General features: G+C 38.7%; 1 protein-coding gene across 3 annotated transcripts in view; it reads left to right on the top strand.

Annotated features, from left to right (window-relative positions):
* Positions 1-7,176: 7,176 nt before the first annotated feature.
* The window catches only part of LOC136874208 (zinc finger protein 569), a 79,689-nt gene continuing 60,465 nt past the window's right edge, over positions 7,177-26,400 (top strand). For 2 of the 3 annotated variants that reach the window (XM_067147844.2, XM_067147842.2), the window contains exons 1-2: positions 7,177-7,302; positions 23,586-23,715. In XM_067147844.2, the coding sequence (XP_067003945.2) occupies positions 23,650-23,715 (66 nt within the window). In that variant the 5' untranslated portion in view covers positions 7,177-7,302; positions 23,586-23,649. Of the gene's footprint in view, positions 7,303-12,141; positions 12,255-23,585; positions 23,716-26,400 lie in introns of those variants that run through there. The other variant, XM_067147843.2, reaches the window with a different exon arrangement.

Below are 26,400 nucleotides of genomic sequence, written 5' to 3'. Positions count from 1 at the left end.
ACTGTCAATATTTCGGTCAGTACCAGTGCACTAGCTTACCATTGCGGCATTCTCACTTTACAAATAAAGTCAATAACCGTCACTACGGAATGCGATTTATAACATGCAATTGCGGTATTCTATCAAAATGGATCGTAAAAGACGGGCATTTTGTAGCTATCATATTCGTACTGCACGAAACGCAGTTTTAAACGTAAACGATGGGTTAAAGATTGGCTTAGGAAAATAGAAGAGTATTCTCATATGAAGTGTTGAGGGAAACAATGTACCGAAGCAGAAGATTATCAGAACTATCTCCGAATGCGTGAGGGTACTTTTGCGAAATTACTACGAATGGTAGAGCCTTTTGTAGTAAGGCAAAATACAAACATGCGGTGCTGTTTATCGGTGGCAGAGAGATTAGCGGTGACAGTGAGGTATCTTACAACTGGTATAAATTTTGAAGATTTAAAGTTTTCCGCTATAATGTCACCAGTTTCCATCAGTACGGCAGTTGTGGAAACATGTAAAGTAGTGTGTTAAGTACGTTTATTCTGGCAGCGTTTCATATAGCTCGATAAACTTTGACAATAGGCCTATTTGACGGTTCCACAAACACCTCTACTTGGCCTTGGTGAGAAACGCATTTGTCGTCCACCGCTGCTCCGTTGATACTGACAGAAATAATGACAAGCGCACTCACACGGTCAGTATAACTGTCAATATCCCCACCACTCTACAGTACTGACGCTCGCAGATCAGGAAATCCGGATCTGCTTCAGTACTGGCCTTCATTCCATTATTCCAGTCCACACGCGATCAGTATTACTGTCAATATTTTTCGGTACTGACAGTTTTATTGATCGTGTAGGGTCTGCTTAAGAAGGAGGTGCAGATTGGAAAGAATTATAGTTAAAAATGGTTGTGGAAGTAAGGAGAATTTGAAGGAACTTTAGGAAACTGAATCTAGGAAGGAAGTAGCTAAGGATAACATGATGGCAAGCATAATTGGCAGTCACACAAATTATAGTGAAAAATGGAAGAGTATGTATAGGTACTGGTACTCTAATTGTCCAAAAGTTACAATTAAATGGCGGCTATTTAACGTAGAACTGCGCGGAAAACAGCATATTCTCTATGCAGGATGCCTCTATATACATATGACGATGTCGTGAACGGTTACAGTACTTCAAGGCAGAAACAGGTTCCAAGAAGGACATTCCAGAAATTATTAGTGATGTGAGGATCTTCAAAAGGCAGGAGTATTCAGTCAGCAGTATGTAAAGATGGTTAGTTACAGGGATAATGTCCAGATAGAAGAGGCGACTGATGCCAATGAAGTACTAAAATTTACATATGATAACAATGAAATTTACAGTAAGATACAAAAGTTGAAAACTAGAAAAGCAGCTGGATTTATTAAGGTTTCGGGGGATATACGGAAGCTAGTGAGTACTTGTTTGATTATTGTTTGCATGTAGGTTCTATTCCAAATGAATGGAGAGTTGCTATAGTATCCCCTGTGTATAAAGGAAGGGGAGAAGACATAAACCTGAAAATTACAGGCCAGTAAGTTTGACATGCGTTGCATGTAAGCTTTGGGAACACATTTTTTCTGTTTATATTAGACATGTTTGCAAAATTAATGACTTGTTCGATAGAAGGCAGTTTGGGTTTAGGAAAAAGAGGACAAACTGGGGCAAATATTCATTTATAGGAAGGGGAGTTAGGGATTGGAATAATTTACCAAGGGAGATGTTCAATAAATTTCCAATTTCTTTGAAATCATTTCGGAAAAGGCTAGGAAAGCAACAGATAGGGAATCTGCCACCTGGGCGACTGCCCTAAATGCAGATCAGTATTGATTGATTGATTGGGTACTCCACTGAAGCTCAACTTGTAGTATTCCAGCAAGATACAGCAGATATCTCGGATTCAGGAGGTCAAATGGACTGTTTCGCGATTGACCTGTCTTAAAGCATTTGATAGGGTGGATCATGGAAAACTACTGACAAAAATAAGTGCAATTGGACTAGACAAAATGACTGAATGTGTTGCTATATTTCAAGATAATAGATCTCAGAGAATTAGAGTAGGGGAAGCTTTATCTGACCCTGCAATAACTAAGACTAGAATTCCTCAAGGCATGGGCGCTCATATGACAGTTTGTAAGGAGGGGCCTAGACCTGGGGGTGTGTCGTATTTTTACTATTTTGGAAGATGAATGGTGACTTGTATTCCGCAGTAGAATAACACCCACGTTATCCCCTATCATTTCTACGTAATACCGACTTTTAAATCATTTTCTTTAAAGAAAAACACCTGACTAAATTAGATTTTTGCCTTTCGCTGAGAGCTAGAGGGAGTTTGCGCCCCCCCCCCTTCCCCCCAGGTATGGGCGCCTTTGCCTCAAGGCAGTATTATTGGACCTTTATGTTTTCTTATACAATCAATGATAGGTGTAAAGAAGTGGAATCAGAGATCAGGCTTTTTGCAGATGATGTTATTCTGTACAGAGTAATAAATAAGTTACAAGTTTGTGAGAAACTGCAAAATGACATCGATAATGTCGTCAGATGGTCAGCAGGCAATGGTATGATGATAAACGGGGTTAAAAGTCACGTTGTAAATTTCACAAATAGGAAAAGTCCTCTCAGTTTATATTACTGTGTTGATGTGGTGAAAGTTCCTTATGGGGATCACTGTAAGTGGCTTGGTGTTAACATAAGGAAAGATCTTCATTGGGGTAATCACATAAATGAGATTGCAGATTACAGATGAGGTTACAGATCTGTGCACATGGTTATGAGGGTGTTTAGGGGTTGTAGTAAGGATGTAAAGGAGAGGACATAAAAATCTCTGGTAAGATCCCAATTAGAGTATTTTCCCTCACCAGGATTACTTGATTCTAGAACTGGAAAAAATCCAAAGAAAAGCAGCTCGATTTGTTCTGGGTGATTCCGACAAAAGAGCAGCATTACAAACATGTTGCAAAGTTTGGGCTGTGAAGACTTGGGAGAAAGAAGACGAGCTGATTGTTAAGTGGTATGTTACATGTGATAATTATTACATGTGATATGTGGTATGTTCCGAGCTGTCAATGGAGAGATAGCTTGGAATGACATTAGTAGACGAATAAGTTTGGGTTGTGTCTTTAAATGTAGGATAGATCACAATACGAAGATAAAGATGGAATTCAAGGGGACCAATTGGGGCAAACATTCGTTTATAGGAAGTGAAGTTAGGGATTGGAATAATTTACCAAGGGAGATGTTCAATAAATATCCAATATATTTGAAATAATTTAAGAACAACTAGGAAAACAACAGATAGGGAATCTGCCACCTGGGCGACTGTCTTAAATGCAGATCATTATTTTAATGATGAATTAAACACACTGTGTACTTTTAACAAATAGTGGTTATAAGGTCCCTTGGAAGTTATCATCGTTTGCATAGAAGTTCAGGGAATTTATCCTCTCTTTACAATCGATCAAGTGGTACTGAGGGCAATACAAGCCGCAGAGCGTACAGGAACACTGGGTTGAAGCATGATGGTAACCTCGTTGGTGAGAAATTCTGTGATGAAAGCCATGCGCTGCAGTCCGCGTGAAGACATGTCGGAGTTCAAAGTTGGACTCTTTCCATACATCTGTGTTCATTGCTGGAGTTTCATAGAAGTCTGGATCTATTGCTGCAAGCTTTTGCTGTCTTTGCTCGATGTGGGCTTCATATGCTGGGGTGGATTCTAGATTATTGCTTATCATTATCTCCCTTATGAAAAAGTCCGTGTCTACCAGTTTGTACACTAACCGTGTAGTCGTAGTGCTCTTTTCAAGTAGGTGGCTTTCACAGCTTCCAGTCTCCCCAGGTTGGCCATAGTGAGGTGCTTCCATATTTTGCTGATGGCATAGCAGGCTATTGGAGCTATCTTAATGTTAAAGAGAATGAGGGCGGATCTTACTGATAGTATCTCAATGCTCTTTATTTCAAATATGGATTTGATCGCTGCGGTGCAACGTTCCTCTATGTGTTTAGTAAACGTCTTCCCAGTTACTTGCAAAGTTAAGCCTAGATAACGGTACGAGTTTACCAGCTCTATTTTGTTATTGCCGCACTCAAGGACATCTTCTGTGGAGATATTTCCTCCTCGCCTAAATTTCATAACTTTTGTTTTGCTGGTATTTATCTCTAGATCATTTCTCAGTGACCATTCGTTTAGCTTATTGAGTCCTTGCTGCAGGGATTTTCTGTTTTTTGATAGCAATATCATGTCATCAGCGTACATGACCATTGCAATATCTTCCGAGGCCACCTCACTGATGACATCGTGAGTCAACAGATTAAAAAGCATTGGGCTGAGAGGGTCCCCATGGAGTACGCCATTAGTCTGGGCTATAAGTCCAGACCGGCCTACTTTATCACTAACCGTAAGCCAGTTAGAACTTAGTATATCTTCCAATAAGTGCAATAGTGGATTCCCTGGTCCTAAGATAAAAGATAGTTTCCTAAGTAGAATGGTTCTGTTAACTCCATCGAACACTTTAGTGTAGTCCACAACGATAGCGTACCGAGCTCGATAGCAGCAGTCGCTTAAGTGCGGCCAGTATTCAGTATTCGGGAGATAGTAGGTTCGAATCCCACTCTCGGCAGCCCTGAAAATGGTTTTCCGTGGTTTCCCATTTTCACACCAGGCAAATGCTGGGGCTGTACCTTAATGAAGGCCACGGCCGTTTCCTTCCCACTCCTAGCCCTTCCCTGTCCCATCGTCGCCACAAGACCTATCTGTGTCGGTGCGACGTAAAGCAACTAGCAAAAAAAAAAAAAGATAGCGTAGACGAAGCCTCCAGTTATGCTTGTAGCATCCCATATAATGCTAAGTACCCTCTCAATTGCTTGGATTGTTGATCTACCGGCAGTAAATCCATACTGTTCTTCTGGTATGTACATCATGGCTTGTGGTAGGATGCGGTCTAATATTAACTTGGTAAATACTTTAAAAGGAGCACATTCGAGGGCTATCCCACGATAGGAATCTGGAGAGTCCTTTGGCCCTTTTCCTGTATATAGCACCTGGATAGTAGATTCCCTCCACCTCCTAGGGATTTTCCTCTGTACGATGCATTCATTGAATATTGCTGTCCATATAACTACAGTTAGAGGAACTGATTCTTTTAGAAGCTCGTTTGTGAGGTTGTCCGGACCTGGCGCTTTTCCTTGTTTACATCTTTGAAATGCATTCCATACTTCTTCCACTGTGATTCGCACGATTGGATCCTGCTGCGTGGTTCGAGTCTGTGTGACAGCCATTTGGGTCCTTTGATATATACTTGAAAAATGGTCCTCCCATATTTTCATCGGTATAGTGGGATTCACTTTCGTTCTGTGGGGTTCTAGTATTCTATACGGTTTTGATTCTGCTACTGCTATTGTCTCCAGCTCTTGCTTTAAAATGAAGTCTTGTCGTTTCTTTCTGATTAATTCCTTGTGTTTGCTCCTTTCTTCTGAATATTCTTTCAGCGTTATTTCTGTTTTGTGTTATCTCCATCTGTGGAGTTTCTCCAAGGTTACTTTCCTTTGGGTGTAACAATCCTCGTCAAACCAGGGCTTGCTTATTCTTTTCCGGGGCATCTTTCCCGCTGAGTTAAGTAAGGTATTTTCTAGTATGTCTAAGGCCGTATCGATATTCCCTCTAGATAGACATGAGGTTATTGCGTTTTTATCTAGTGACTGTTCCAGTAATGCTATGTTGATGTGCCGTGGGGCCCATTGTTGCTTAATGTTAATGATTTCCAGGTCATCTATTTTGAAACTAGTATGTATTGGAATGTGCTTTCTGATCAGTAACCAAAAGTGTTTCTGTTGTAGTATGTGAAATTCGTTACCTCTGAAGAATATTGAGTCTATGACACTCGAGCCATTGTGACCTATGTACGTTGGGAGTTGTTCTTGGTTGACCAGAGAAAATCCTTCTTCTTCAAGGGTTTCGAAAACAGTTAGAGCCTTACGGTCGGGTTTGTCCAGACGGCAGTTAAAGTCCCCTGTTAGTAGTATTGGTAAGTTATTACTCACTTTTTCTAAAGCATGTAAAATGGTTTCTATCACAACTTCTGCAGAAACGTTGGGTCTTATGTACATTCCGATTACAGCAAAGTGTCTAAAAGTGACGATCACGGTGTCTAATTCTGTGTATTCACTAACTATTTGACCCATAGACGGCTTGTAGAAACAGGATACTCCTCCTGACGGTCTGCCTTGATGTCCTATCGTTGCCAGTGAATGAACCGAGTAGTAGCCCTTGATGCTGATTGGTTCCATGAGGAAAGTTTCAGTTAGGATTATTAAATCTTGAACTAATGTGGATATCTCAGGAGTGCGCGTAAGTGACTTGAGGCCTTCGACGTTCCATAGGAGGCATGTAAGTTCACTGCTGTCGGATACGAAAGGAGCGAAAAGTCGCATCTTCTGGCCAAAAATCAGGGCTGAATATTCTCATTATTGATTGACTGATTAATTATCATTTGCCTATTATATTGCCCTACAGTTCAACGTGCAGAGTGACCAGCCCATTTCCTTCAGGAAAGTAATCTCACAGTATAATTTAATTAATATGACTGACACCCTCCTTTGTATGTGTTTCGGTCTTGTCTGTTTGGTAGTTAAATGCAGTGATGTATCATATTTAGACAGTCATCTAGACCCTACTTTAATCGTTATGTCCTTTCCCTAGTTGAATAGTTTATTCCGTAAGGCCTTTAATTTAAACAGATGCTATAAGGTAGTCATGATGCCATAATCTAACTATTGTATTATACTTTTGAAGCCCACACACACAAGTTTACCTTATGTGGGATTCACACTGTATCTTTTACTACCTCTGTATGGATATGTAAGGTATTGATCGTGAATAAAAATTAAGAAAATAAATAAATAAAAGAGGTTCTGTGGCTGGACGGAGTTTATTTATGCGGAGTCCAATAACGATCAAGAAGAAGAAGTCCCCGTATACTCTGGAGTTGTCAGTTTCTAGACCCAGCCTGTTCTACTGGCTGACAGAAATTAAATTTCTTCTTCAAACGTTTGTTTTAAGTGATATGAGGGTATAACTTACTACTGTTAAACTACATCGCAATATCTGGTTTGGTTTCGAAGTGACAGGTATGTTGTTTTATAAGGTGCGTATTAGCGTTGCCTACAACGGTATTAGCAAGTAGTACCGTAGAGCTTATTCCGTTATTTGTGTTACTCCTCTAATATATTCTTGATTGAAGAATTGTGATTTCTATCATATTACGCTGTCTCCACAAGCTCTAACCTATTGTCGGTAATGTTGAAATCTCAATCATTTACTTTTGCCGAACTTATAGATCTCAATTGAGAAATGTAAGAAGTAATATACGGTACTAATATTTTTCAGTTTCAGATTTCCACATGTTTCGAGCTAGCTCAATTTTAACTTTTTTAAAATGCAATTTTTCTTAAGCATTAATAATAATAATAATAATAATAATAATAATAATAATAATAATAATAATAATAATAATAATAATAATAATTTTTAATAATATTATTTATAATAATAATAATAATAATAATAATAATAATAATTTATAGGCTACGTATACTTGTTTATGGACAGGAAAAAGTGGATGAGGCTCATTAATTGTATCCGAGAAACTGGAACTTTACAATGATGATGATAATGATCTACTTTCTTATTGAAAAATCCTAGTTTATGCATTAGGCCTACAATTGTGGTAAGTCTTTCCCTCTTGTGTTGTAACAGTGTATGTATTTCAGTTTCACTGAATCGGATATCTGAATTTAATGGTATGGATAATTTTCCTGAAGTGCTACGCACCTGAAGAATTAAGGATATTATAAGATTTAGTGTGTAATTGTAATTATTGTGTTGATGTGTTATTTACCCCTGTGTGCGATCTACAAGTGACTGTGTGAATGGTGATTTTTTAAAATTATAGACTGCAGAACGTGGTAGTAGGGCTTGGAATCTTGCGAGTTGTTCCGTTTAGGATATCTGTAAGATTATCTCAATGTGTTGAATTCTTGGCATATCAGTGTTGTTATGGAGATTCTTCTGTATCATATTATTACCCCACAACAGCTATAGCCAGTATTTATCCCTCATGTTTTATCTTAACAGTAGCCTGCCTCTCTTTCGTAAGATATTTCCTGATATTTATCAGGGTATAAATATAGAAAGGGGTACGCAAGGATTATTACATAAAATGTTACTTTAAATGTTTCTATTCTCACCTGGAAGAGAGATGTGTTCAATATGCTTGCCAACCCACCCGCCCCTAAAAGTACATTTACATTTATAACCAAAAATACTGCTTTAGACGCCATACTCCCTTGCTTATGATGGTGATTGGTTCACGAATGGAAGAGGATGACGTCATGGACACCTAGGATGAGGCCGAGATATGTCACCAACTTTTGCAGAAGAAAAATATTATGAAGTGTACACTTTGTCAATTTCTCCTTTAATTTTAAGTCTTACGGCGATAAATAAAGTCATTTATTACCTTTAACATATTTTTGCACATCCAGGCCAATCCCCGAAGGGGCCACACTCCCGTCGACAGGTTCTTTTCTATCGCCGCAGCGCATACTGTCTGCACGGCAAGAAAAAACATGTATAGCCATATGAAACCAACAGTTGGCAGCATTGTCATTCCTCTCGGCGCTCCCTCTCAGCGCTACTAGTGCGACAGTCAACTCGCGTGTGCCACATAATGGTGGCTCATGTTAATAATCCATGCGTGTGTTTTTTTTCTTTTTTGCTAGGGGCTTTACGTCGCACCGACACAGATAGGTCTTATGGCGACGATGGGATAGGAAAGGCCTAGGAGTTGGAAGGAAGTGGCCGTGTCCTTAATTAAGGTACAGCCCCAGCATTTGCCTGGTGTGAAAATGGGAAACCACAGAAAACCATCTTCAGGGCTGCCAATAGTGGGATTCGAACCTACTATCTCCCGGATGCAAGCTCACAGCCGCGCGCCTCTACGTGCACGGCCAGCTCGCCCGGTATCCTTGCGTGTGTTAAAGAACTTCGTGAGGTCCGAGTGAGTTGGCTGCGTGGTTGGGGCGAGTTGCTGAGAGTTTATATGATTCGAATGCCTCACACTCAGCCGTGAGGATCGTTCTTGGGGTTTTCCCATTTTCTCATTAAACAAATGCTGGGGCATAACCATTGATGTCCAGAACAAGTAAACTTAGCACTCTTAGGAAGTGTCCCTGACGTTGAAATATACAAAATACATTTGGTCATAGTTTCCTGAGTAGATATATATGTTAACACGAAATTATATTCCCTGGTAATAAGTAAGATTCAACACAATTGGCCACAGGAACGAAGCCCATATTACATGAGTGAGAAATTGTAGTTTGTATACTTTTACAGTAAAATATCATTGACCTAACAAACACTGCTATTGAAGAAAATGGATTAGGTGTGGCACCACTCCAGGTATTCAACACAGACAAGTTTTGTACCACCAGGGGAACAATGAAACCTGCTAAACATTTAAAGCAGTTGTCTGACACGGAACTCCCTTCAAGGGGCGCTGTGGTAAGCACCCCTCGGTTCTGTCACTAGACATGATATGCACAGACAAATAAAGAAAGGTTGGTAGCATTATTCAATGAAATAAGCTGATAGCAGTGTTCTATTAATTTTTGTCTTACATTGAACAGATTCTTCTTGTTCATTTTCTCTTTCCAGTCTTGTGGGTTGAGTTGTGAATCAAGGACCTTCTCAGTTTTTTCTCTCTCCATCACCCCCTTCCTTCCTCCAATATTTCTTCTACTTTTACTCCTCTCTTCTCTGTACTCTCCTTCACAGTATCCATCCACCTCTTTCTGGGCATTCCCTGTTGACTTTCTCCTATTATTTTCTCTCTAAATACTTTCTTTGGAACTCTGTCCTCTTCCATTCTCATCATGTGTTAATATCGTTTCAGGTTACTTGTCTCTACCTTGTCATGCAGTTCAGGAATTCCAGTTCCTTCCCTATTTCTATGTTTCTGCTTTTATCCCTTCATGTTTTCTCAATTATTCCTCTAAGGAATTTCACCTTGGCTGCTTGGAATCTGCTTTCATCATGTTTCGTTGCTGTCCATGTGCTGTTGCATATATCAAAATAGGAGTGTAACACATTGGGTACAGAATTCTCTTGCATTTCTTTAGGATGTTCCAGTTCCACACTATAAATCTCACACATTGGTAAAACTTGTTCAGTTCTATTTCCAATTTCTCTGTTTATTTTCCCATCATCACCGGGCTGAGTGGATCAGATGGCTGAGGCGCTCGCCTTCTGACCCCAACTTGGTAAGTTTGAACGTGGCTCAGTCTGTAGGTATTTGAAGGTGCAAATATACATCAACTCATGTAGGTAGATTTACTGGCACATAAGAAATCCTGCAGGACTAAATTCTGGCACCTTTGTGTCTCCAAAATCCATGAAAAGGAGTAGTTCGTGGGCTGTAAAGCAAGTATCTATTATTGTATATTATTTTCTCACCTTCTGCAAGTATACTCCACAAATATTTGAACCGTTCTACAACTTCTAATGGTTGTCCATTTACTTCAATATTCTCTCTTCCTTCTCTATTACCTCTCATCACGACTACTATCATACACTTCTACACACTGATTTTATTCCATATTCTTCTATCTCCTCATTCAATACAGTAACTTGTTCTTGAACTTCATTTCATCTTCTCCCCATATTACAATGTTATCTGCAAAGACTAAGGCCTTTGCCTCTTTTGCTTCCCATTTTTTGTCGTATACTCTTGTGGATTTCACCCATGACTCTAATGAAGAGTAGTGGGGATGATACAGATCCGTGTTGAAGTTCTGTTCGTACATTGAACCAGTTTGTTTATCCTCTTATAGTTTTCATACTACTTGCTCAGTTCTTATATATGGCTTTGATAATTTGTTCTGCTCTGCCTACCTTCATTTTTTATTAATGCATCGAAGACTAGTTGCCGTGGTACACTGTCATCTGTCAATGTCTATAAATATCATCACTAAATCCTGCCTGAACTCCAATCTTTTCTCTATTGTATTCCTTATACTCAAGAGAGTGAAAATATTTAGTGTAGACTATGGCACTGATTCTTAGTGAAACATGGATGATAACTGGTGCTGAGAAAAAAGCCTTTGAAATGTGCTATTATTGAGAGTTGTTGAAGATCAGGTGGATAGAACTTGTCTCAGATATAGAGATAGGGCTGATTGCAGAAACAGTGACTAATTTTAAGCCTTAGAAAATGTCTAACTAAACTATGTCTAAGTCATGTTTGATGTTCCATTGCTTAAACGGTGTTCAGTCGGTGTTTAGCAAGACATTAACAAGACATCGTTTATGTTTCCATATCAGCTCCAAAACGGAAATAGGAGTGTCTTTGAAGCTACTCTTTGCCAAGTGGGAGCAGTGAAAACTCACCAATGCAGGCGCCATCTGTAATCAGCTGTTGTATGTTGTGAAAATGGCAAGACATTCAGAAGACTTTGCAAGCAAAGAAAAAATAGTATTATCTGAAATATTTGAGTTGTATGATGTTGTGGAATGTAAGGCATACAACATCGATACAATACAGAAGAAAAAGGTAGCCTGGCAGAAGATTACAGAGGCTTTCAACAGCAGTCTTCCTCAGAACCCCCCATGGGACAGCAAGACTCTATTGGGCAAGTTCCAAGTTAATTTTGCGGGTTTTATTTATTCCAGTGGGAATTAATCTGTTCTATATTGGAAAACTAATCATGTTGAATCAAAATGAAGGCTATGACTGACTCAATAGGCATGCACTAAAGTGTATGGGGTATTTTTAGGGGACTGTGGTGGAGGCTGAAGCTCCAGGCTAAAGACAGCTTGGATGATAAAAGAAAGAAATCCGAAACAGCAGGAGGTGGGCCTCCACCAAGCCTGTTAGGTCCTGGTGGTGTTAGGTGATTTGGGTAAACCTCTCAAAAACCCATATGATGATGAGTGAGAGCTCTCTTACGTATGTATAATGGATACTATTTAATAAGCATTACTCTTGATGCAGGAAATGCATTGTAAATAAATTGGTTGACAAAAGCTTTATTTGCTCTGTATGAAAACGGATCCCTGCGGAAAGTGTTAATGCTCAGCGAGTGGGAGGTGGAGAGAGGTTACCGTCCTGACGCTGAAGTTAACGAGGTGGAACAGGAGGACTTGATCGAATTCCCAGGGGAGAGATCTCCACCTCAGACTCCAAGGTAAGTTATGGTCAGAAATTTGAATTATTTTCTGTTCTCTACTGCATGTAACAGCGAGGTTATGTAACACAGCAGTCACCATGATGATTTTCAGGGATTTTCGAACTTTTGTTCGCAGATCCTGTGCAAGACAGGGAAATCTTCTTTTCCACAAACCCAAAAGTTTTTTCCACTACATTTCTGCCCAAGACATAAGCTCAATTATAACAAGTATCAGCTGCATTCCTTGGGTTCAGAATCGGATTAAGCATTTCTTACAAGCGTAGCCAGAATCTCCGACAAGGTGTCCCCTAACATCTCCTCTTTCCAGGTGGTCATGGATGGTAGAATTTCAAAATATTCTGCTATCATGATTTGAGCCAGGCCTACGAGCAACAATACACCTTATTCTGATCGTAGTGTCACATATGACCTGCAGTGAAATAAAAACCACTCAAAGTAGGTTTCAAGTGTAGTAGTAGTAGTAGTAGTAGTAGTAGTAGTAGTAGTTTTAGTGGTGGTTGTTGTTGTTGCTACATGTTGTAAAGGAGCGTTAATATGAACTCGTTAGACCTTATTTATGTCCAGTAATTTCCATGCCATATAATGAAGTGTAGCTTTAGTAGGAGTATTGTCATTAGGATGAGTACTAATAACAACCATTACAGAAAAATAAGTGCTGTTTTGCTTCAGTGTTATGTGCACTTACTTGGCAGTTAATAGAATGGAATCCCTTCCTTTGATGTATGTGACAGCTCTCTCACGATTGGAACAAGTTATTTTGACATGAGTACAGTCAATGGCACCTATTATTTTGGAAAGTTTATCCCTAGATGTAATAACAATTATTTTCCACAGTGTAAGTGGATAACACATTTATGAGCTCACATATTGCAGAGGTTATGATTACATTCAATCCACAGAAAGAAGATTAGACCTATTTACCTGGAAAGGACAGCGAAATCATTCCTGATAGCAGGTACTTCATCCTCGCTAGGGAAGTTAATAAATCTTCTCCTAAAACGATTGATGGGAGTTACAACACAATCCACTGTCCAACACACAGTCGCTGTGTTGACATTTACCTATCACTGTTCATAGCATAAAAGTCATTGTTTGCCAAGAATCATAAAGTCAGAAGGAACTGCAGGGTGACAGGTAATTGGCTACCTCTTGTGTCGTGCTTGATTAATTCTGTAATGGATTTAGAATTATTCCTCGCTATGTACGATCAGTTCAGCATTTTATTCATGCGTCTCTTACTGTCTGCGTCACGGTGAATTCAAATCTCAAGATTCCTTGAACTTTCTCTGATTTGGTAATGGTGAGCCATCTGGCGTTCGAGTTTGAACCAGTCGTAGGAGGTGACCAAGCGGTGCTGCTATCTAGCCGGGAAGTTGTTAACCCTGCTAGGCCGGTGAGTGTGGCTTGTCAATAATGAAATCGATTGCAGTTTTTTTTAATTCTTGTTGGTGAATTGGAAGAAGACGCCTTGAAAAGCTACGCTTCTGGTTCTGGTTTGAGGATAAATTATCTGTGAAGAGAAGGAAAATGATTGTGGGATTTGATCCTGGATAAACATTTCTCCATCAGGGCGTTAGGGCCTGAAGAACTGGTTTGTTATTTTAAAGAGATTTCATTTCTTCTTGCGTCTGACCTTGTAAGTAGCTTCAAGCATATCTATTATGGTTAACCTACCCCATCGAAGGCTGCTAATTATTGTGTTAAGAGACATGGACACTACTAAACACTACGATATGTGAGATTTTCTACAGCTGATCTTTCGGACTTTCGAGCTTAAAATTTTTAAGAGTTAAAAAAAAGCCAACTGGACTTCATCATATCTATGTAATACCTAATGTAATACTCATACCTTTCGTATTTGAATTCGAGTGTATGAAAGATATTAATGTTTGCTTTAATGCTGTTTTTTGAAGTTTCCATGTTAGTAAAAGTATATTTACGTTGCGGAGCTCCCAACTAACTACTATATACGAAGTGTTCGGTTAAGCTTATGGTGGTTAACTTCATTTCCTCCTTTAAATCGTAATAATTATGTTATTATTTAAATATATATTTAAGCTCTTCGGAGCAAGTAAGAGGAAAAGTATAAGTTTTAGGATGAAAGCTTTTCTGATGAATTACTCAGTACTTGAGTTGGGATTTGATCGTGGTGGTTGTCACTCTGTTACACCAACCGTGTAACAGAATGCAAACGAAAGGGGGCGTTGCTCCTTTGTGTCTGACACATGAGTGTCGGGTAATTATTATGTCTTGACTGTCATTTGATTTTGGGAAGGATTGTTTGCCGGTGTTGCTTACCTTTCTTCAGTCTTGTGTGACTGATTTTATTGAAGTTACTGTTCCTTGTGGGGTATCTAATTATTGTGCTACTTGTGGATTTATTGCATGTCATTGCATTATATCTGACTCATTTCTGAAGTAATGTGTGTTGTGGATTATGACCGTTTCTCATACCGTTTGTGGTAACCGAGATAATCGATTGGAGAAGTTTTCAGCCTGCATATTGAAATATTTGATTCAAGTTTTCTTATTTTGAGTTGACCTCCCATTACTTAAGGGATCTGAATTTTAATTACAGATTGGAAGGTGGTACTTACCTTAAATGATTTGGGTTGACTTAGCATTTTAAGTTGAACTGAACTACATTGATTTATTGTTCTGGAAGATTTTCAGCCCTCATTCTTAAAACTTGATTTTAAATATTATAATTCTGAATTGAGTTCCTTTCATTAATTGCTGTAAAATTAAATTATTTTAAGGAGGTCAGATGTTTTTTTACGATTTTGGCTTATTAAAGTTTTTCTTTAAATTGATCAAGGAATTATTATTTCAGCCAATTAGTTAAGCTTATTTTAAGTTGATTCGCTTGGCCTCTTGTGTCCAGTGCTTCCTCAATCAGCGACGGCCTTTGTTGGGATAATTTGTAAGTATTTCCTTTAATTTTGCTTATTTATCCCTGGTCGTGCTAACACTCTTGACTTTAACCTTATGTTGTGAGAGTGTGTTTGGTAGCAGATAGCATGGTTGCCATAGCAGCTACGTTCTGTTATTCTCATTATTTGTGTTTGGTATCAGATTGCGTGGTTTTCTGTACAGCTACGTTCTGATATCTTGTGAAAGCATATTTTTTTCTTGTTTCTTGTGACTGTTGGCTATTTCGTTAGACCATCGATATCACCTTGGCTGAAATAATAAGTCAATTAAGACTAGGAAATTAAACTTGTGAATTGAAAGACAGGCTTGTGTCGAGTGCTAACCTTGGCGTTTTCTGTTTCATATCAATATGAGTGCGCGTGCCGTGTTGTTGCCGAGAATGCTGAGGAAGGCTGAGCTGTTATACGAGCTCGATATTCGGGGTTTGGTGTCCACTGGTTCTATGGAAGGCGATGTTACCTTGCTTCTGGCCTCCCTTGATTCCCCTTTAAATCCAGGTAACATGAGCATCGACGTGGGTAAGTCAGTGCAAGCAATGTCCAGTTCTATTAACGAATTATTAGTGTTTATAAAACAGTTAAAAGAGTGTAGTCCATCAGATTATCAATTGAGAAGATTAAAAGCCCGTACCAATCACTTTATTAACAGGGTGCAAGATTTGATTTCTCTTGGACCTGAAGGTGAATTGATGTCTCAATGCACTTCGTTGTTAACTTCAGTAATTAATGTTTCGGTTGAACTCGATTTTATGATTAATATGAAGAAGGTTGGTCAGTTGTCATTAAATGATGAGATTGAAACTAATGATGAAGGTAATAACCTTGGTGCCACTAATGAGTTAATTACTCCTCAGACCGTCAATAATCCATCCTCATCTCATTGCTGCGGACTTAGTCCTGCGGTTGAGAATTTGTTGATTAGGTCATGTTCGGTTCCCAATTCTATTAAGGATCTTTTCAAAAATGTAATGACCTTTTCTGTAGATTCCATTGACGAAACCATCAGATTCCTGCGGTTTCTAGTAGAATTATCTGAGTCGGCTAATGTGTATTGCATGGATGCTCTGGGAATTTTTAGAGTGTTATTTCCCAACTGTCAAGGTGTACTTAAAAGAGAAATTTCTAAGGCTATTAGCAGTAATTTAAGTGTAAATGAATTTCACGAGTTAATCTTGGCAAGGTTTATTCCGTCCCTTGCGTTACAAAGTCTGGTTCCAAAACATTGTTATAGAACGCAGTTCTTGCATGAAAATCTATTGGCCTATGTCTTGGATTTGAAATTTTATTGCGAGGTTTTTAAAATCATGGTACCGGAAGAAGAGATGGTAGCTCGTATAATCAAAGGCATTACTCCTCAATATCGGTCCTTTTTATCCTTGACTAAGTGCCCGAGTAGTTTTGCAGAACTCGAGGAAGCTTGTACATTTGCCGAGGATGTAAAACATGGAGATGAGTCCCGGCACACTAGGTATCCCCCTCCCTGTGTTTCATTTCACTCTAACAATGTCTCCGCTCATCCTGTGCCTTCTTCTTCCTTCAAAAAAAGTTACGCTTATGGATCTAAGGAGCACCTGAGAAAAAATTCAACCTAACCTCTGAGAATGGCCTCCTATATCTATTTTCTTGTGTAAAAGGTTAGGTGTGGTATGGTGTGCTGTGATATGTGGTGCTCTTTCATTATTATTTGCTGAGGTCTGTTGCCTTGACATTGATGATGGTATATATTTATTTGGCCTTATTACCTTTTACTAACCACTGTTATTTTCATGTCGGTAACTGTACCTTGATTGTTGATATTTGATGATCGGGTGTGCACATCATGATTTCTTGAAAATTTATTTAATCTGTGATGTGGCTGTGCGCTTTGGTGTGCCCTTATTTTGAAATTAATTAATTTTATCTGACTTATTATTGTTATTTCTTAAATTTCGTTTAATATACCCACTTCTAATGTGTAGTGAGCTTGATGTGTGCCGTTATATGCATCCACTCTTGGGTGATTAGGTCTGGGTTATGTCACAATGAATTAGTGATATGTTTTCGCCCTTGTGTGGAATTCGATATGAATACCATCTACCTTGGATGACTATCGTTACTGACCTGGTTAACGTTTTGGTTTTCTCTATATGTCAACTGTTTATTGGGCAGTTACCATTATGGTTGAGCCATGTGGATCAGTATCTGATTGGGATGACTTGTTGGTCTTGTACCTAAACCTTAGTGTTTTTACTGGTTTTCCCTGTCTTAATTATTGCTTGCATGTGTTCTGCTATTCTGATGTGTCGAAGCCCTCTTACTTTGGTTGTGAGGTATTCATCAGGTGTCTGGGCCACTTCAAGTTTCTCTAATCGTGATCTCCTTGGTTGAGTATTGATTAATCTACCTGGCCTTTCTTAATTTCTGTTTGTTTTCATCCTGGGGTAAACCTTATTTGGTGTTTGATGTTTCTCATGCCTGACTGTCCCTTGCATTGTTGTTATTGTGCATCCTCGTGGTAATTATGTATCTGATTCATGTGATCTGGTTCCTTCCTTCCTCTCTTCATGCATTGCCTGTTGATCCGATGTCCTCTTGTGTAAAGTCCATTTAATGTTTACATGACACTCTATGGCATTTTCTCTCAGTGGTTCTTATAATGTCTCTTGACATGGTTGTTGTCATCTTGCCGTGTTATTGGATTTGATACTTAGGTATGGGACTAAATAGCAAATCCTCTAGCCGGTACTGGAATCCTACTAATGATGGTTTATGGGGGCCATTTGCGGTGTAACTGTCTTTTTCAAGGATTCTTGAGCATTTCCATCGACTCGACTTCTATTCCGCTACTTATATTTTATTTACCTCGTCCCCTGGGGAATATTGGGGGAGGTACCTGTTTTGCTGGGGAGCGACAGTGTGATCTTGACATCACCTATTTATAGACCGGGTAATGCCGAGGTTCTGCAAAGGACAACTGTGGTATATGTAGTTTGGGTTCTTGCTCGTTATTTCCCTGTTGGTTCTTCTAATCGAAGGATTTAATTTGCCTTTTTTTAAATTGGTTGGATGTTCCATGGTGGGATGAATTGTATCTGTGATTCTGTGAAGTAGGCTAGTTACCTGATTCCAGATTGTGTTCCTTCCTGAGTTTCTGCTATCCCTATTTCTATCCTGTTTGATCTGATGTTTGATAGCTTGGCATTAATTGTTGATCTGTTGTGATGACAAACTTATTGAGCTCTCTTCATCTATTAGTACTAGTGGTCTCCAACTGATCGTGCCTATTTTGCCTCGCTATGAATTGTTTACCATTTCTGTCTTGGATTTTTCTTGTTTGATATCCTGTTCTAGGTTACTTGAAACATAATTATTAATTGTGGATTGATTGCTTGTCCTTCTTCTTATTCAACTAGGTGATGTAGTTGTGGAGGAAAGTTGAACCTGTGTTAAAAAAAATTATTTTACGTTCTGGTCTGTCAATTATGTTCTAGTGTTTTGAAGTTGTGGTATAGTCTACTGATAAGGTGTTTATGCCATCTTGAAAAGGGGAAGTAGCCTATAAGGAAAGTTGTGTTAAGTGATTTCATCCTGTGGAAGTATTGAATATTCGTGTGGACTTCACGTTGTAAGGTGATCTGGTACCCTGCCTATTCATCGCTGTTATCATCATTTTCTAAGGTGTTTTGGGGGAAATTGCGACTTGTTTTATTGAAAATGTTGTTTAATTTGAGTTGTGGGTTCATGTAATGTACTTAGAGTTTTACTTCTTCCGTCCGTTATTGTGAAGTGATGTTGAGATAGTTATAGGATTCATGACCTAAGGAGTGTACCTCCTTTTGACCTGTATGGTATGGTTTCTGATCCTTGTGTATCGGTGAAGTTTGGAATTATGGGTTTGATTTTGGGAATTATGTTGGGGTGGCATTATGGTTTCGTTGAGAGGTAACTGTGTTCCTCTGAAGTCATAATGGTGGTTATTGCCATTGTTGTAATGGTATAGGGTGGGCACTCTGTGATTTGTGAGATGCTGTCGAGGATTTGTATGTCCTTTACCTTCGTGGCTGACACATCGGCACTGGTGGTCATTTGAGTGGTGATGTATTGTTGTTATTGGAGTAACTTATTATGTGGGTTGTTGTAGTATGGACACCTTGAGGAGGTTGTACATTGCCTTTTTATTTTTCTCTTGGTGTCAAAGGTGGATTTGGTGAAAACTCATTTTATGTATCTACAACTCATTTTGGGAAAAATTCTTAACTATGTGTTTATTTTCGGGTCTGTCGCCTGACTTGTGGTTCAACTTCTTATATTCCCTGCCATAACTTGTTCATCTGTGGTCATCTTACTTAAGCTTGTGGATTTAAACTTTCATTTTAATTAACCTGCCTGGCTAAGGCATTTTATAATGGGAGTTACATCTGAATGATGTCGTTGGTATAGTAAGTTATCGTTCTGTCATGAAAAAGAATAAGTATGGGATTATTCTCCTTGTACAGTCGGTACTGCAGTCATCGATCCTCTACCTGCATATGGGAGCTTGTAGTAGGACTATGTGATTTCAGGCTAGTTTGTCTCCGGTGTTTCTCCTGGTCATTTCCTATCCCAGTGTAAGTGTTGATATTATGTGTTGATTGCCTGGTAATTGCTGATAGTTCGGTTGTTGATGACCCACCTTACGCGTACCCTACATCTGAATTGTACATATGTCTCCAACTGTAATTAACCTTTTACCATTGCTCTAAACATTCATATCTTCTACTCTTGCTTAGCTGCCTGTTCTAAACGTGTTATTCAGTATCCTTCTATTTATTATTGTTTCTTGTTTTCACCTTCTGCTTGGAATGAGTATATGTGTAGTAGGCCTATGGAAGTTGAAGCTGTGTGAATGGAATATTAATTTAAGCCAAGAAATGATTTGAAAATTAAAAAAAAAGATTTATCATCTATTGATTGGGGAGTTTTGATTTCACAGATATGTCTGTTAAAATTTTAACTTAATTGATATATTGATTTTTTTCGCTACACTTAAACTTGATGTGATAATTATCGTGAATGATCTGATATTCAGGTTTCGGCTCTTGCTGTGGTATTCTGATCGGATTGGAGGAAACTGATGATAAAGTGATTAGTGTGATAAGTTACTTAAAGAATTATCTAATGTTTGTTGCACTGACTTACATCTTGTGGAGGCTTATGTTTTCCTATTTATTTTGGTCCTTTTCTTCTTCTTCTTCTTGTGTTTTCCTTTTGGGGTATTTATGTGGTAATATGGTTATCACTCATGAAGTCTTGTCATTCCCTATAATTGAAGCCCTGAATTATGTTCGAATGAGAATTATGCTATGTTTTAAACATTGTAAGACCTGTTTTCTTGTGTAGGTTATGTGTCTGAAAATTTATTGTGATTAAGCAAACTCCGATTACCTTAGTTACCTTAGTATTATCTGAACATTTCAAGGAAAATAGGCGTGCTAATGATATTGCGTGTGAAAACATGGACTTAATTGAACACTAAACAACTGCGAGTGGTCTGTATCACTGTTATATATCACCCAAGTATACCTCTGTTCACATTGAGACGTGTTTATGTTAAATTATTGAAGATGGAACCTTTCTTACACATATTCTTGAGACAACAGATGGTTTTCAACTATGCCTGCTTGATATACGCCACCCCATGTTGATGCTTTCGGGGGGGGGGCTGTAATGGATTTAGAATTATTCCTCGCTATGTACGATCAGTTCAGCATTTTATTCATGCGTCTCTTACTGTCTGCGTCACGGTGAATTCAAATCTCAAGATTCCTTGAACTTTCTCTGATTTGGTAATGGTGAGCCATCTGGCGTTCGAGTTTGAACCAGTCGTAGGAGGTGACCAAGCGGTGCTGCTATCTAGCCGGGAAGTTGTTAACCCTGCTAGGCCGGTGAGTGTGGCTTGTCAATAATGAAATCGATTGCAGTTTTTTTTAATTCTTGTTGGTGAATTGGAAGAAGACGCCTTGAAAAGCTACGCTTCTGGTTCTGGTTTGAGGATAAATTATCTGTGAAGAGAAGGAAAATGATTATGGGATTTGATCCTGGATAAACATTTCTCCATCAGGGCGTTAGGGCCTGAAGAACTGGTTTGTTATTTTAAAGAGATTTCATTTCTTCTTGCGTCTGACCTTGTAAGTAGCTTCAAGCATATCTATTATGGTTAACCTACCCCATCGAAGGCTGCTAATTATTGTGTTAAGAGACATGGACACTACTAAACACTACGATATGTGAGATTTTCTACAGCTGATCTTTCGGACTTTCGAGCTTAAAATTTTTAAGAGTTAAAAAAAAGCCAACTGGACTTCATCATATCTATGTAATACCTAATGTAATACTCATACCTTTCGTATTTGAATTCGAGTGTATGAAAGATATTAATGTTTGCTTTAATGCTGTTTTTTGAAGTTTCCATGTTAGTAAAAGTATATTTACGTTGCGGAGCACCCAACTAACTACTATATACGAAGTGTTCGGTTAAGCTTATGGTGGTTAACTTCATTTCCTCCTTTAAATCGTAATAATTATGTTATTATTTAAATATATATTTAAGCTCTTCGGAGCAAGTAAGAGGAAAAGTATAAGTTTTAGGATGAAAGCTTTTCTGATGAATTACTCGGTACTTGAGTTGGGATTTGATCGTGGTGGTTGTCACTCTGTTACACCAACCGTGTAACAGAATGCAAACGAAAGGGGGCGTTGCTCCTTTGTGTCTGACACATGAGTGTCGGGTAATTATTATGTCTTGACTGTCATCTGATTTTGGGTAGGATTGTTTGCCGGTGTTGCTTACCTTTCTTCAGTCTTGTGTGACTGATTTTATTGAAGTTACTGTTCCTTGTGGGGTATCTAATTATTGTGCTACTTGTGGATTTATTGCATGTCATTGCATTATATCTGACTCATTTCTGAAGTAATGTGTGTTGTGGATTATGACTGTTTCTCATACCGTTTGTGGTAACCGAGATAATCGATTGGAGAAGTTTTCAGCCTGCATATTGAAATATTTGATTCAAGTTTTCTTATTTTGAGTTGACCTCCCATTACTTAAGGGATCTGAATTTTAATTACAGATTGGCAGGTGGTACTTACCTTAAATGATTTGGGTTGACTTAGCATTTTAAGTTGAACTGAACTACATTGATTTATTGTTCTGGAAGATTTTCAGCCCTCATTCTTAAAACTTGATTTTAAATATTATAATTCTGAATTGAGTTCCTTTCATTAATTGCTGTAAAATTAAATTATTTTAAGGAGGTCAGATGTTTTTTTACGATTTTGGCTTATTAAAGTTTTTCTTTAAATTGATCAAGGAATTATTATTTCAGCCAATTAGTGAAGCTTATTTTAAGTTGATTCGCTTGGCCTCTTGTGTCCAGTGCTTCCTCAATCAGCAACGGCCTTTGTTGGGATAATTTGTAAGTATTTCCTTTAATTTTGCTTATTTATCCCTGGTCGTGCTAACACTCTTGACTTTAACCTTATGTTGTGAGAAATTCTCCCACGTTGCGCAACAATTCCCTTACTGTTTCCTTTGAAAAGCGAAATCATGTTTTAAATTGTGCCTCCACGTACATTTCAAAAGGATTGCTCTGATCTTGTAGGCGACGTACAGGAGGCGTCTAACATTTCTCTCCTGAACCGTCTCAACATTGCGATATAACTTACATGCTCCATAATAAACAACCCACGACTGCGATTCTCTCCTATTTTGAGGTTAAACATTGCTCTCAGCCGTGCTTAATCATGGTGTCTTGAACATCGACTTTGGCCAGTGTCTAAGTGATAAATAATGTCTGTGCAATGCGGCAGCAATACTTAGACACTGTTTAACCGTAGACATCGTCTAAACACCATTTCTGCAATCAGCCCATAGTAAATCAGCTTATGAGAGAAGAGTTTGTGAGAATTTGATCCTATGAAGGAAAAGTTTGATAGAACAAATCTCAAGACACTGGGAATTGTTCATTAAATTTCAGTTAGTTACCTTTAATTTTTAAATTCGAAACTCATCTTGCTGTGGTTTCATTTCTATGTAAAACTGTATGATTGCATTATTAGCTGTCATGTAAAACTGGGGTTTGGTGGCTAGAATCGCTATATCATCAGTCATGTTAGATATCCTATGAAAGTGACCACTGTATTAACAGTCATTTAAAACTGGAGGTCCTTGGCTATGATCGTAGTATCGGTCATAGAGAACTTGTGACTCTATAGGTATGATCACAATATCAACATTCATGTTAAATTTGAGGTTTCTTGCTATCATCATGATATTGAAAATCATGTAATATTAAAGGCTTGTTGCTTAGTCTGTTGACAGAAACCTAGATCATAAGTACAGCAAAACAATAATATATTGTCTTGGCCTGTTTTTCAGTGTAAGGTCATTGGAAGTAATCAACAATCCCAGTACCTTTTAACTACTTCACTTGCAGTGTGAAATGGACCTGGAAACAAAGATCAAAGAGGAACCAGCCCGGCTTGAAGGAACAGGACATGCTTCACTTGTAAGTCTCATTCCAGATAACTTTACAGGGATCATCATTTAACCCTTAGTAGCTGAATAAATTTGGCAGGGGCCAAATTTACTATGTGCTTACCCAATATTAACACCAGCAGTCACCACTTGCACCATGAGTGTTTAGGAGTGGTATGTTTCTGTATCTGGAAATACATGACAGCACACTACACAAGGCTGCCAACACTTAGAACTACAAACAGCATTATTGATGTACATATTTGGGTCTAGCTAGTGACATAATCATTGTTCGTGGGTAAGCAAAAGGGTTCTGGTGGCATGAGCCCCCAAATTAGGGCCACAAAGTGGCCAATTGGCCTCTAGCATTTACAGTAGAACCTCGATAATTCAAAATTGGTTAATTCAGAATCCCGCCTAATTCGAAGATGCTCTCTTTCCCGGAAACATGAGATACGGTTTAGCATGTTATTTAAATTGTTTAATACAAAATATGGATAATTCGTAATTCGAAGTACAATGTCGGCCCCATTACTGAAATTCAGACTTTTAATTCGAAACTGCCTTTACATTTTAAAACAATAGTATGTACAGAGTAATTTAAATTCAAAATTCATCGGCATCATGATAAAGCGTGTGTCCCGTACGTGGAGAGGTAGCTTTCCGCACTTACACTCACTTTAGTGGGTCTACAGTGTGCTTCATAATTGCTAAGTTGAATGAAATTGGAATTCTTTTGTATTCAACCTTTTAAGGAACACCGTAATATGATGCAGCAGGCAGTGTGTGAAAAGACAGAATCCGCGAACACTGGCAATGCCGACAGTTGACGAAAAAGCTTGGATCATATAATCAATTCATAGGCACTGAACAATATTGTCATTGCTGATGAAACTGCATTGTTTTCTTTTAACGACGAGCCCAAATGGTCTTATGGATTTAAAGGAGGAAGTGCCAGCCGGGGAATCGTACAAGGGCGGGGGTCATTGTAATGTGTTGCAAAGTTCAATGCACACGGAAGCGAGAAACTTTATACCCTCATCATAGGAAAGTTTGATAAGCCACAATGTTTTTAGGGCGTTGGGCATTTTCCTTGGAAGTACAATGCATCTAAATATGCAAACGGAATTTTTTTTTTTGCAAGTTGCTTTACGTCGCACCGACACAGTTAGGTCTTATGGTGACGATGGGACAGGAAAGGGCTAGAAGTGGAAAGGAAGCGGCCATGGCTTTATTTAAGGTACAGACCCAGCATTTGCCTGGTGTGAAAATGGGAAACCACCTAAAACCATCTTCAGGGCTGCCGACAGTGGGGCTCGAACCCACTATCTCCCGAATACTGGATACTGGCCGCACTTAAGCGACTGCAGCTATCAAGCTCACTACACAAACTGTACTGTAATCCAAAAAATAATGAATTTGCACAGGCGAAACAGCATAATATATCCTCGTCTTTGAATTGTGTGATTTCTTTTTCTTTTGTTGCGTGAGGTTTTTTGTCAGTGATTTATCCAAGTGTATTATTTGAACATTGTAAATGCACCTTGTTGTATACATTTCAGAAATAGTTTTTTTCCATGGCATTTGAAAGATTTAAACTGTGAATCGAGGTGATTGCATGTATTAATGTGCCTTAGAATACTTTGTGATGCGGGAAGTGTTTACATATCTGAAGTACAAGTGCCATGGCGGGAAATCATACAAGGATAGAGTCATAGGTAAGTTCGATTAACCATGATGTTTTAAGGGCATCGGATACTTTCTGTGTAAGTACAAGGTATCTAAAATGCATACAGTACAGTAATCCAATGAATAAAGTACTTGCACATGGGAGCTAGCATAGATTTCTCCTCGTCTTTGAATTGTGCTTTTTTTTTTTTTTTTTTTTTTTTTTTTGCCTTTCCTTCATTGCATGAGGCTATGTTTGTCAGTGAGTTATCCAAGTGCATTATTTGAATACTTTAAATGCACCTTCTAGGATACATTTTGGAAATAGTTCTTTTTAGAGTCATTTGAAAGGTTTAAACTGTGAATCAAGGTTAACTGCATGCAGTAACGGGACTTGTAGAATATTTTGTAACACGGCAAGGGTTGGCACTTCTGAATTGCGAATTGACGGTTCATTTGAAATCACGTAATTCGAAGTCCGATTTTTTAGTCCCAACGACTTCAAATTAACAAGGTCTTACTGTACTAGCGAAACAGCAGTGCATTCTGTGCCTCCGTGGCTCAGATGGCAGTGCATCGGCCCCTCACTGCTGAGTTCTGTGGTTCAAATACGGGTCACTCCATGTGAGATTTGTGCTGGACAAAGCAGAGGTGGGACAGGTTTATGTCCGTGTACTCCGGTTTTTTCTATCATCTTTCATTTCAGCAACACTCTCCAGTGTCATTTCATCTGTCGGTCATTAACTATTGCCCCAGAGGAGTGCGACAAGCTTCTGCAGTGGGCACAATTCCTGTTCTCGCCACAAGATGGGGGCTTCATTCATTCCATCCCTTAGGGGCCGATGACCTTCGATATTAGGCCCCTTAAAACAACAAGCATCATCATCATCATCATCATTCCATCCCTGAGCTGGTTACTGACTGTAAAACAGGTTGTAGGTTTTCATTTTCACAGCAGTGCATATTACGTTTGATAGTGGTAAAAAGCTGAATGAATATTTTGTGTTTGATTGTGAAGGAGCCTTTGTCAGGTCTAGCTAGTGACAAA

The sequence above is a fragment of the Anabrus simplex genome, chromosome 5, assembly GCF_040414725.1.
Source record: "Anabrus simplex isolate iqAnaSimp1 chromosome 5, ASM4041472v1, whole genome shotgun sequence".
NCBI classification, from domain to species: Eukaryota; Metazoa; Arthropoda; class Insecta; order Orthoptera; family Tettigoniidae; genus Anabrus; species Anabrus simplex.
This window is presented reverse-complemented; position numbering and strand designations above follow the sequence as displayed.